Source organism: Chroicocephalus ridibundus, chromosome 7 (genome assembly GCF_963924245.1).
Source record: "Chroicocephalus ridibundus chromosome 7, bChrRid1.1, whole genome shotgun sequence".
In the NCBI taxonomy this organism is placed as follows: Eukaryota; Metazoa; Chordata; class Aves; order Charadriiformes; family Laridae; genus Chroicocephalus; species Chroicocephalus ridibundus.
This window is the reverse complement of record NC_086290.1, coordinates 13,529,985-13,542,022: the sequence shown is the minus strand read 5'-3', so window position 1 is coordinate 13,542,022 and position 12,038 is coordinate 13,529,985. Positions and strand designations below refer to the sequence as shown.

Sequence of the window (12,038 nt, the reverse complement as noted above, 5' to 3'; positions counted from 1 at the left end):
AGTTTACATTTCTTCTAAGCAATGTTGTCTGCGAGACAGTCTAACCAGGACTGATTTACATATTTACATTTCAATTGCAGTAGATATTCCTATCTTAAATAGCCTTGCTAACTCAAGGAGTTGAATAATACTTTTTTTTCCTGTGGATCTTCATTTGCTAAGTTGTTTGAAAATTAAATAATGCTAGCTTAAAGGTAATCACAAAGAACTGTGAAAGTAATAGATTCAAGACTCTTTTTTGCTTCTTCAGTTATATAAAAGTCACTGAAAATTTGCCGCTGATATTATCATTCCTGACATTCTCTTTGTTTACTACAACACCCAGGAAAACTATACTTGAAAAGGTTACAAGAATATACTCGCGCAAGCTTACATTCAGAACCAATATTCATGTTGGTTTCTTTCTGAAGAGTATCTACACATCTCACAAAAATTTCAGTTGCAGATATTATTACAACTAGCAAGAGTTAAAGACTGTTCTTCTGTGTTGATTTAAGAAGATATGCACTTCTATTAATCTGATGGACAATAACATAAGGCATGTATTTTAACCTACTTCCGCCTCCAATTTCTTGGCCAAAACCATTCTGAAACCATCAAATCATATGCTCCAACATTGTATGTGGTGCTGGCTCCCTCCCCACCACCCCCAAAGTGAGAATATTTGGGCCAGATGCCAGCCTCGCACACGGCGCCTGCACCCTGAAAGCCAATACTCCTCCCAGTTACGCTGCTGCGGCCTCGCCCGTGTCAGCAGGGCTGCACCGAAATAACTGGAAGAAGAATTTAGCACCTGGGGTTTAAGTGGCAGCAATGAGCCAGCTTCAGTATGCAGAACGTATGCTTACCGTGTCTGATTACTATGAGAAAGCAAAATCACTTGCCATACACATTTGGATTTATGACTTTAAGAAAATGCCTTTTAAGTCTCATAGTTAGGAGAGCGTGAGGGAAGCTAAAAGCTTAGCAGTTAACAAATGCGAAGGAAATAACGTGAGAAAGCAAGAAAGGGAAAACATTTCTTACCACCAGCAGGATTAGCTGATCTGGATCCTTGATTATGAAGGCAGACCAAAGGACAGGCAAAAAGTGGATTAAAAGACAGCAAGACAATACAGCGTTCAGCATGCGGTTTATGCTATACACAATACAGACAGATTTATTCACAAACAGGTCACTCCAAAAGCCTCTGCAGAATGCAGTGAGTTAACGAGCAGATGCAACTAACAGTTTCTCAAGGTTGATCAGCTGCTTAGCTAAATGTCAACCGACACTCTTGAGACCCAAGTTCTGCTCTAAATTACACCCTGACCAGGCCTGCAAAATTGCAACAGGGTTATCCACTGTGCAGGCACGGAGAATTCAGTCCTGTGACCATATTATATTTGAATTCATAAGTTATTTCATGCAACGCTTGGCTTAAGGATAACGATCACATCTGGTTGGGCTAGGCTGGAATCGGGATTCAGCAAACTAGATCAAGGGAGCAGGTTCAGATGTGACCAGCCTAAAGCTTCATAAGACTTTTTTGTAAAAATAAAGCCCATAATCTTTGAAACCTTTGGATAGTCAACTATTCTTTAAATAATTCTGAGACTTGTCTCATCTGGTCTGATAATTTTTCACCAAACTAAATTTAGGAAAAAAGGTCATTCCTGGCTTTGGATCAGTTTTAAGTTCAAAACTGAAGAAATCAATTTATATTGGCATACCAAAGCCCGAATTCCTTCATTGCCTCCATGTTAAGATTTCCTTTTGGCCCCATTCCCAAATACACCACTTCTCTCTTCAGCTCTCCCAGCCTAACACAATGCTACAAACTCCTTCCCCACCCCTCCAGCAAGACAGAGCAAAGCAACGAGAGCATGAACAGAGAAGGCCTTTTAAATAGGGGTACAAAGCAAGACAAGTCCTTAGAACAAATAGGTCTTCCCACAAACCCCATCCCCTCTTAGCCACAAGTTTGAAGGGTCCTCAAAACATGAGGGGCTTTCTCCCTCCCCCCAGATCCCTTTTAAAGTTTCAGTGGCAAAACTCTCCTTAGATCCACATGACAAATATGCAGCAGCACTGCACATGTGGCTCCGAGGGGAAAACCCTGCCTTGACAGGAGGCCAGGGAGTGCACACGTGTCACGTGAATCAGAGAGCAGAACCATCTCCCCGGTACCTACATAAAATAGGTAATGTCCTATTTTAAATTGATGCTAAATCACATTAGACAGCTCACGTTACACGTACAGAAATACAGGCACATAAGCAGGAGAAGCTTTGCAGGGCAAGAACCCAGGACAGCAGTCAGCTACAGACACAGAGCGTGCCTCAGAGGGACCCAGGGCAAGTTATTTAGTCCTACACATCACAGCGACATGAAATTCTGCTGCACAACTGGTAAAAAAAAGGCAGCAACTAAGCACTCAGCAGGAGTACACAGTGGTCAAGTGGGGATTTGTTTTGTTACATGTCCAAACGTTATTAACAGAAGTGAGCCCAATCCTCAGCTGATGCTACTACAATTCAAGGGAAACGTATTAATAACTATTTGTTCTGCTCCCCCAGAAATAAAACACTTCTTACGCTGGGACTGGGAAACTACTTTAGCCCGGCTGCGGCCTCGGGTATCAGCAGGCATCGAGGTGACGCTTGTGGCACTGCCAGAGCTCTGTCTCCTTGTACGAATCCGACCTGGAGGAATGCAAAGACAATCAGAGTGTCAATAGGTTTCTTCCACAGGCAGCAGCAGTGTCTAGCATGCTGTTCTGTGCTTGCAGGGTCGCTATACACACAATTCACCAGGGTACAGAAGGAAAATTTTACAGGGAGAGGCAGCATCTTTCATTAGACTGGCTGAGACGCAGGGCAGGGAGTGGAAACAGTCACAGTCCACGAGTCTGAAAACTTCTTTGCTTTCTGTAATGCTATCAGACATTTAATTAAAAAAATATTACCTCTCTATAGCCTTTGCTTCTGTTCTATAGTATCTTCTTTACACAGGATCGACAATAAAAGTTTCAGCTTCCTAAATGCTGCTTCCTATATCAAATTATTACTTCCCGACAAGGCGATCGTTCTTTCGGAGACGGGTGTGACAGATGCCCCCACAAATTCCATCGCTGGGATTTCCAATTAGCAGTTCCGTGTTTTATATCCTGCTCTACACGCGCAGGCTGGCATGCGCTCCTGCGAGAGTCTGTCAACACAGCCTGACTACGCTTTTATTTCAGGCTTATTGAGGTTTCCCTGCTGTTTACAGATCCCTCATATTTATCCCGAGATCAGAGTAACTTTATTTGTAATGGAGAGTCCCATTTAACACAATCAACGTTGTGGAAAAATGATTCTGTGTGTCTCAGTTAAGTGGAGATTGGATATAAAGTCTCAAAGTGTTCTAAATCCTTTTTCTGTCCTTTCCTCATGAAAAAGCCACAGAAATTTGAGCTAGGAAAGCTTACAGGGTCATCAGTTCATCCCCTTCCTGAGGCAGAACTGTTTCCTACAGAATGTTCTTTCCAGTGCTAAGCTTCAATTATCTGTCTCTAGTTAATGGGAAAGAAATTATAATTAAGAGCAACACAAAGAAAGCCTACATTAGCACTTTTCAACAACTCAGTTCTCAGCCAAATGTGAAGCTGTTTCTCAGGACTAATGCCAGTGCTCTCCTCCATTCAGAGGACGACTTCCAAGTTTCAGGCACAATAATAAAAGAAAGAAAAAACCACAACAGGTAAGAGAAGAGTCTAGACAACTGCACCCACCGGTTACAGATATTAATCTCCTGCCCTTTGTCTCCGCCATAAGCATACAGAGAAATATGAACAGGGAGATATACGCTTCCCACCCAAAAAAATCACTTCACGTAAGGTACACATGCAGCACAAGACAATGGTAAGCAGCCCAGGCTGAACGGATAGAGAGCTCTGTTCTTCTCCCAGCTCTCAAAATATTCATAACATGGTCTGCAAGTTTCTGATAGACACAAAGCAACAAGGAGATGTTTAACTTTGAGAAGAAAGCCTAGACTTATCTGCAGGGAAAAAAGCCTGGAAGACAGCTGTACCTCAGACCTCTCCACCAGCATCACATTTTCAAATAGCTCAGTAAGCAAGATACAGAGACCTACGTTCAAACACTTGTTTGTAGACAAGACATAGAAGAAATCATTAGCATAAAACTGGGAAAATATTGGCTCAACTAAACAAGCCCTGAGCATGTCCACGTGGGTCCGGTCATGCAACTGGCTGCTGAGGTCCTCTTACCACCAGCAAGGCTGCAGATCTCCTCTGCTCTAGGACATTATCTGCCCCTTACAAATGGCGAGCCTGATACACAACCCAGAGACAGCTCTATAGCTCTTTGCTGGCCCATTCCCAGCCCTCGCAAGTTTGGCACATGTGAAGCAACACACAGATGAACGGAGCCACTGTGTGACTTGCCGCAAGGTGTGCGCCCCCAAACCCCACCGCAGGCATGTGTGGGGAAGGAGCCAGAAGGACCTCACACTCTTGTCAGAAGCCTCAAGGCTTCCTTTCATTTCTCACATCAGAAGGGCTTCACTGGTGGCAGCAGGAGTACAAAACAGTAGGACGAGAAGTTAAACCTGACCAGTCTTAGGAACCAGTAATGGAATTAACTTGCATCATTCCAGAAGGCCAACAGAAACCCTTGGCAGAAAGTGCTGGGGAGTAACTCAAGCTGAAATTCAATGTTACACCCAGTAACAGACAGTACTGGAAAGCACGTTTAGTGGTGTACGTGGTCCAAGAATAGGTGAGAAGGGACCGATACCTCCTTCTTTGATGCACAGGCCACTCAAGATCCCCAGAATCTTCTGTTCTTCCTGCACCTACAAAATCTCCCACCGCCCCTTTATCAGCAGGTGACTAAGAACAAGGAGAAAACTGGGACAATATGTAATAAGCAACTCTCCTACCTTAGGAAATACAAAGCTTAAAATATATAAAGAGAAACCAAGATTAGCTTCCGATACCAGTTTTTGGGGTTTTAAGAAAGAAAACTGCACTAAAGGGTCAAACTTCGTTAACATATGATTATCAGCAGGATTAGAAATAGAGAGCTCAGTCCTGTTTTGGAACTCCTGAGAGCCAGCGAACAGACTCCTACCAACTTCAGTAGTTTCTGAATGAATGAATGAATGCCCAGGAACAAAATTCTGCTTCTTTTTGGACTGGTAGATTTGCACACTGATTTTGGCCTAACGGGTGTCAGAGAGAACAATGTGGGATGAGGAGTTGCCCTTGCACAGGAGAAAGAGTCCCAACACCAACACAGGTTTTCTCATCCTTCTAAAAAGGTTGACAAGCATTTGAACTAACACCGCACTGGACTTGCATTGTGCGAATAATGGGAACAGCAGAAATTAGAAATATATGACACAAAAAATGACGTAATGGTACGAATACTGCAATAGCACACTAACAGCTCACCCTAGGAGTAGTTTATGATTTGAAGTCCATGGGATAAAGTAAAACAAAAGGGCAAAAAAAAAAATGCCTCTCAAATTGAAGGTCAAGTTTTTCCCACAGTTACAAGGAAACAGTGCCATCCGATATCAGTTATATGTATTCCCTGAAGTATGGATTGTTAATATACTTTCCAAAGTTTTATTTTCTCAACTTTAAAGACTATATATTTATTTTTTCATACAGGTAACTAATCTGACTTGCAGCATAAAAACGGTTCAAAATAACTGACTCAAAGCTACTCTTCAAGAAAAAAATTTAAGATTCTGAGTTTTTCCTACTCAAGCAAAGTTTTTAGCTGTAAAACAAGAAGTGACCAATTTGAACTCAAAATTGCTGTGGGCAAATCTGTATGAGATAGAAAACTGGGAGAGGGATCTGGGGTGTTTCATATATATGTTAATTGACCTTCACACATATGCACAACTTTTAACTTAGTCTTATGATATCCAAACTCTATTTGCTTTATAGTAATGTAAGATGAATCAACATTTGTCTGACTTGAAAATCTCAAGGTTTTTAATATATATTATACCACACACAGCATGTATATACAGAAGTTCCTCTATATAATACAAACATGTCTACTGCATTCCCTTAAGGATTTCATCTATAAGAAAAAAGTCATTTGCACATAGGACTATTTGTGTGGCTTCTACCACAGACAGAAAAAACTAATTTCAAGCAAGACTAAATAACATTTCAAATAAGTTATTCAGACTTTTTATTGTGTTGTTAAACTCAAGCAAACACCTCCCCCTCCCAAAACTACTTTGCTTTCAAGTGTTTGTTTCCATACCTAGCTCAAACTGCAGATGTAGCAATTCATATTTCATAACCATTATTTTTCTGCTCCTCTTAAAAGAATTACTGCATCCTGATAAGAGCAGCACAGCAAAGGAACAGATAAAGACCCCCCCAACTACTTTCCAAAAAACATAAAAGTATTTCCATAAAAAGGTCCTTGATCTAAATTTGAGATGGGACACACTGCTGTTGGTACAGAAAGTATTTTGAAAGACTCCATATAAATGCTTTGCGTTAAGAAACTATTTGGAGGGGGGGAGGTTGGTTGGTTTTATTTTTTAAAGCTATTGTCAATTTTTACAACAATCAATGGATCAGAATCAACCTTGAAGTGTGTAACGTATGTCTAAACCTAGCAAAGTTGTTTTGTTTTTTTTAAAAAGGAACAAGAACAGCAAGATTCCATGATAATGTTTTTGCATTACAAGAGGCTCCATCCAGTGGCGTTGCCTGGAGCTCCGCTGGGAGGGTACTGCAGGGTCTCCATCCCCAGCGCTCAGAACAGACATAAGCTTTGTAAGTCACAGGCCTGTATCCTACACTGAAGAAAACAGCTTTCAAATAGTCTAGAAATGGTCTGCAACGGCTCCACAACTGAGTTTAATCAGTTCCATGCTGTGAACAATGATATCTACAACCACACAAATTATGCATGGAAGCACTGGGATGGTAATGGTCTCTCTGTGGATCAGGTTAATGCATTTAGATTACTCAGCACTGGGTTTTTCCCCTGCTTGGAGAGAAACACTCCTGAAAGAGCCTCTAGGACCACCCCCCGCCCTGCTTAGCTGTGTCACTGCTAAATGACATGTGGGAAACTGTGAGACATGCACACATCAATTAAAAACATGCTTTACATATAAATCCGTAAACAACTTTTTTTTTTTTTTTTTTTTTTTTTTTTTTTTTACAAGAAGCACGGCATGATTTCCATGCATATTTAGCACATATCCAACATTATACTAGTGTAAGACCTGCTTCTGCACTGTGATTTCCCCCAAGAATCACTCGACCCTTGCTGGAAGCCAGCAGCACGTGATGCCTCTGGGTTTTGCACAAGAACTCCCTCCATGGCAGAGGGGCTGAGGGAACAATAGTGGCACCACTTTGCTTTACACCAACAAGCACAGGCAAATCAAGGCAGCGCTTGCAAAGGGATGGACCAAGAGAACAAAGAAACCTACCACCTGAGCACCTCCATCTAAGACACCACATTCAGTCAAACTTTTGACTTGTTCCTTGTCCTTGAGGTCAAGGAAAAGCTTTAAGGCAGAGAAGAAAACAGCAATGGTGATTTCATAAACCTTGTGTTACTCCCAAAGCCTTTGGTAAGGCTCAAGAAGTCCAGCTGAACTTAGGCTCAAAAAAAGTGGTCTGGTATCTGAAAACTGTAATATACCAGATTTCATTTCCCTTCTGATAAACCATAAAAACTATTCAAAATTGTGCCACTGACTCTGGAAACTGCTGATTTTGTTTTAAACTTGCCAGTTTCAGGACAGACCAGTATTTATGCTTTCTCCCTTTTGGGAAATGCTTGTCTGAAGGGCTTGTCTTTATGCTCACTTTGAAAACTGGCAGCCAGATAACAGAAACACTCTGAACCATTATTCTGTACTAAAAGTCACCATCACGCACAGTTTTAAAATATTCCTTGAAAAGTTGTTTCATGATAAAACACACAGAAACTTTAAGGTTTCCTTTTAATCAGGTATAACAAACACGGCACAACTGATACCTGCATAGCACTATCTGTGAAGTCCCGATCATGACTATAAATATAGAAGTTTAGATCTTACAAGCTTTCTCCCTGCCAAGCTCTTAATGTAGTTCAAGAGATACCCAAAAATGAAGGGTCTGGGCAATCAAGACGTAACTCTGACTACATAAAGACACAGCCTCACAGCGCAGAGACAGCAGAAGACCTGCACAGATTGAAGTGGCATATAAGACACATGCCACCTTTCCATAAGGAAGTCCACATTAATAGCGTTTGTCAATTAGGATGACACTACTTAAAACCAAAAGACTGATACTCGGCTCTTAACTTGTATTCTTGCCGCTGGCATAACCCACTCTCTATCTTGCTCCTGTTTTGAGATGTCTGGCTCAAAAACAAAACGCCGAGGAGAACTGAGGGCATAGCAGATGGGAACTGCCAAGTTCACACAATGCTGGCTCCCAGCTGAGGGGAAGGTGCAGAACTTTCACACTGCAGCTACAGAAAGCCCTGATGGGAAACAGACTGCAGATTTAATGTCAAGCTGAACCACACAAAAAAACACAGGGATTTGCTCTTAAATTACTTACTGGTGACCTGCAAAAAAAAAACCACCAGGGGCACAGGCATGGATGGAATTTCTGCTTTATGTTCAAAGAGTGTCTCTTGCACACATAGGTATTTCCAGAGCAAGGGGGATGTTTTTCCCTACCCCCTTAACTTTTACATTTATGTCAAGAATATAAAGTTTTGCCTTCACGGTAGTTCCTGGCAAACTCTGCAAGATTGAAGAGTTGGCAGAAGACCTTTCTCAGCCCACATCTGTAGGACACACGAAATCCTGAACAAAGGCTGGTTTTCCCTTAACTGTCTCAATAAAGAATAATAAAGATGAAGAGTTTCAAACAGGGATTAAACTCATACTTCAAGTGCTCCGTCTGTAGCATGCCATGTTATTATAATCCTCCCTGATCCTCATTCTCCCGCAAAGAGAGAATCCTAAGAGCAAAAGGAAGAGATGAGATCTGGTATTTAACAGGAGGGGGATGGCAAACACCATTTCTGAAAGTTCATCTCAATCTTCCCCCTCAAGCGACTTGCTGGTTTCTATTACAGATTTTTACCAAATCAAATCTGTTTCCAATATAGCTGAATTGAAAGAAAACAAACTAGTCAAACAAAAAAACCCCATGCATGACCTTTTGCATGACAATAAAGTGTTTAATGAACAAAAAGTAAAGGTATTCCAGAGGACAGCTGTTGGAAGAGGCCTCCAAAATATTACTACAGCCCAGCAGAGGACTGAGACCTGCATAGGGTATTTCATAAATTAACATTAAACATTCAACATTTCAAAATTAGGCCAATAATAGAAAAGTTTGAGAATGGGGGGGGGGATAAAGAGGAGAAAAAGAAGGGTCAGCAATGAATAAAAAAAGCTCAGGATTACAACAACATGGAACTGTCATCTAATTTGCCTTTGATTTAGAAATGCAGGTGGTTTGGGCCAACTTCATATTTCTTATCACTGAGAGATCACCAAGGACAAACACTTGCCCATGATGCAGAACCAGTTCATCTCCAACACTAAGATTAAGTGCCAGTTTCGAAAACAGTAGAAACTTTCCTTCTAAATAATAAATCAATGCATCAATAATAGTAAGGAAAAAACACACACGTCACACGGCACAGTGGCACTTCTGAGAATAGCACATCCAAATACAAGCAGCCATCAAGAATACGAGCAGAGTCCCACAAGACAGTAATAGATCCCTTGAAAAAGAGACTTGCATTAGGGAAAAAAATGGATTTGCTGGGGGGTACAGTGTCTTCATTATATGTCGAAGGCATTCTTGTTTTCAACTCCTGTCTACCTCAGAAAAAGTGGTTTCCCAGTGATCTTTTTTGCTTGAGAGAAATAAAGGACAAGCTTTGACAACGAGCCAGAGAACCAGACTGGGAGCCCTCCCAAACTAGGCGGCTCAGTGTTCTTGGAAAAAAGCCTTTCCTCCAACTGTCTTAGATGTAAGCCATCGCGCTCAGACAGTTAACAACAAAAAGAGAGAGCTCAGGTTTAAAGAGGTTGACTAAGTATTCCTTCCCTAGAGATCATTGTTTACTGTCCTCATTTTTCTGCCATGTGATCATCTCATTCAATTCTCTCGCTGCCCAGTCTCTTCCCGAAAGCATTTGGCAGTTGCGACCTGAGCTTTGGATGGAAAAAAATCACAGCAAACCTTTACACATCATGGAGCAAGAAAACACAAGCCCTGTGTTGTTTTTTTAGCTTTTGTTTGTTTGGGTTGTTTTTTTTTATCTGTGCACAGGTCACCTTCAACCAAAATCAGTGCTTTAAATATGGAGACCCACATCCAGTTTTGTGATCAGAAGTCATAAAAACAGACTAGTGCCTATTAGCGGGGAGGAGCTTGAAGAGAAAGGGAAGAATACCCCATGGCATCAAAATGAGCAGGACAACCATGCAACACTTCATGCAGGTCACCAGTGAACATGGATGAGAACCAGATAACACTTTGAGAACAGAGACCAGGTAGGGTGGTACGACTGTGGACACACCTCAGTTACACAGAGAGACTGCTTACCCTCGGTTTTACTGGTAGTACCATCTTTAGGCAAATTAAAAAAAATAAGGAAAGGGTTAATAGGGAAAATTAGTAACATCAGTAGACGCCGGCACTATATATTAGCTGCAGAAATACGCAAAAAAAATTAATACAATTAAAGAAATGAAAAAAGTTTGACTGAGCAGCAAATCAAAGCTCAATGTACCTGAAGGACACACTTGCAGGTTTTCCCTGCTGCAATAACCAACCTTTGCCAAACTCCATTTTTGTTGTTTGCCTCGCCATTTCTCTCATAGGAATGCGCAAGTGACAGGTGTCCCTACTAGCTCAAAAGGAAGCAGGGTCCATAGGAGCAGCCACGTTTGCATCACTTACAGTGCATTTGCTGCTTTTCTCCTACAGCCTGTTTTAAGAGCAAGACTAACGCTGTATTCAGTCTCCAGCTTCAAGGACAAAGCCAACGTTAGTAGATACTTCCCCCCTTCTTCCGTTCTTCCTCATGACATAGGGAGTGTTCGAAAGCAGTTTTCACACTGAAGCCAGTGTGCAGCGCAACCGAAAAATGGTTGCATCTGTAAGCTCAAAAAGCACGCTATTATGCTATCAACTTCATATTCTGTGTTACTTTTTCTCTGCAATGTATCTAAGTCTTGAACCAAGTAGGAACAATTCAAATCAGAATAAGAACTCAACTTTTGAACCAAATACAACCGACACATTTAAGCCAAGGTAAAATATTTCAGATGTGAAAGAAACCTGTCTACAAAAGGAATCTATAAAAACCATCCCTATATAATTCACCAAGCCTATTTTATCAGACTAAAGACAAAATCCCTTCCAGTAAGGAGAAGCAACTTTTCAATGGACTCAGTGAAGACAATCCACACAGCTTAAATCAAGATCACCGATTTCTGAACTTTCTTCCTCTTGTAAAGGTAAATCAATGAAAAGTCTGGAATTAGATTAGCACGAAAACAGCAGAATGAGAAACTAGCTCAGATGATCAGCTCTGCTCATAATTAAGTGGAAGCTCTGCAAACATGGTGTCAGTCACCACCTTGCATTTCGTCCTCCGTGCCTCCTTCAACAGCATCTCCAGGAGAGAAAGATCAAATGCAAACTTTGTTGTAAGAAACCCTGGGGCACCTGAAAGTGATATATGATGCTTTAAGAGAAAAATGTGACGTGGCTATAATGCAAAGAGTCACCATAAGGAACAGATACTTGTATCCTGTGTACTGAAATAGAAAGACTGACTTCTCTTTGCTTCTACACCTTTCTCTTTTGTAAAGCAGAAAGTGATCAAACTCAACTAAGATGTACTATTCACAGCATAAAACAATTAATGGAAAACCAGTTTCAGGAAAGGAGGGAAGGAAGAGAAGGGAAAGAGACAGGGGGAAACGTCAAAAGGAATTGAGCAATATTTCCCTCAACAACGTCCCAG

The 12,038-nt window shown here is 41.3% G+C and overlaps 1 protein-coding gene across 1 annotated transcript in view; it reads right to left on the bottom strand.

Annotated features, from left to right (window-relative positions):
* The window catches only part of CLASP1 (cytoplasmic linker associated protein 1), a 184,801-nt gene that overhangs the window by 73,073 nt on the left and 99,690 nt on the right, over nucleotides 1-12,038 (bottom strand). The window contains exons 20-22 of the mRNA XM_063341540.1: nucleotides 10,610-10,633; nucleotides 2,577-2,684; nucleotides 1,027-1,053 (exon numbers count right to left, since the gene is read on the bottom strand). Coding sequence (XP_063197610.1) covers nucleotides 1,027-1,053; nucleotides 2,577-2,684; nucleotides 10,610-10,633 — 159 coding nt within the window. The remainder of the gene's footprint in view (nucleotides 1-1,026; nucleotides 1,054-2,576; nucleotides 2,685-10,609; nucleotides 10,634-12,038) is intronic.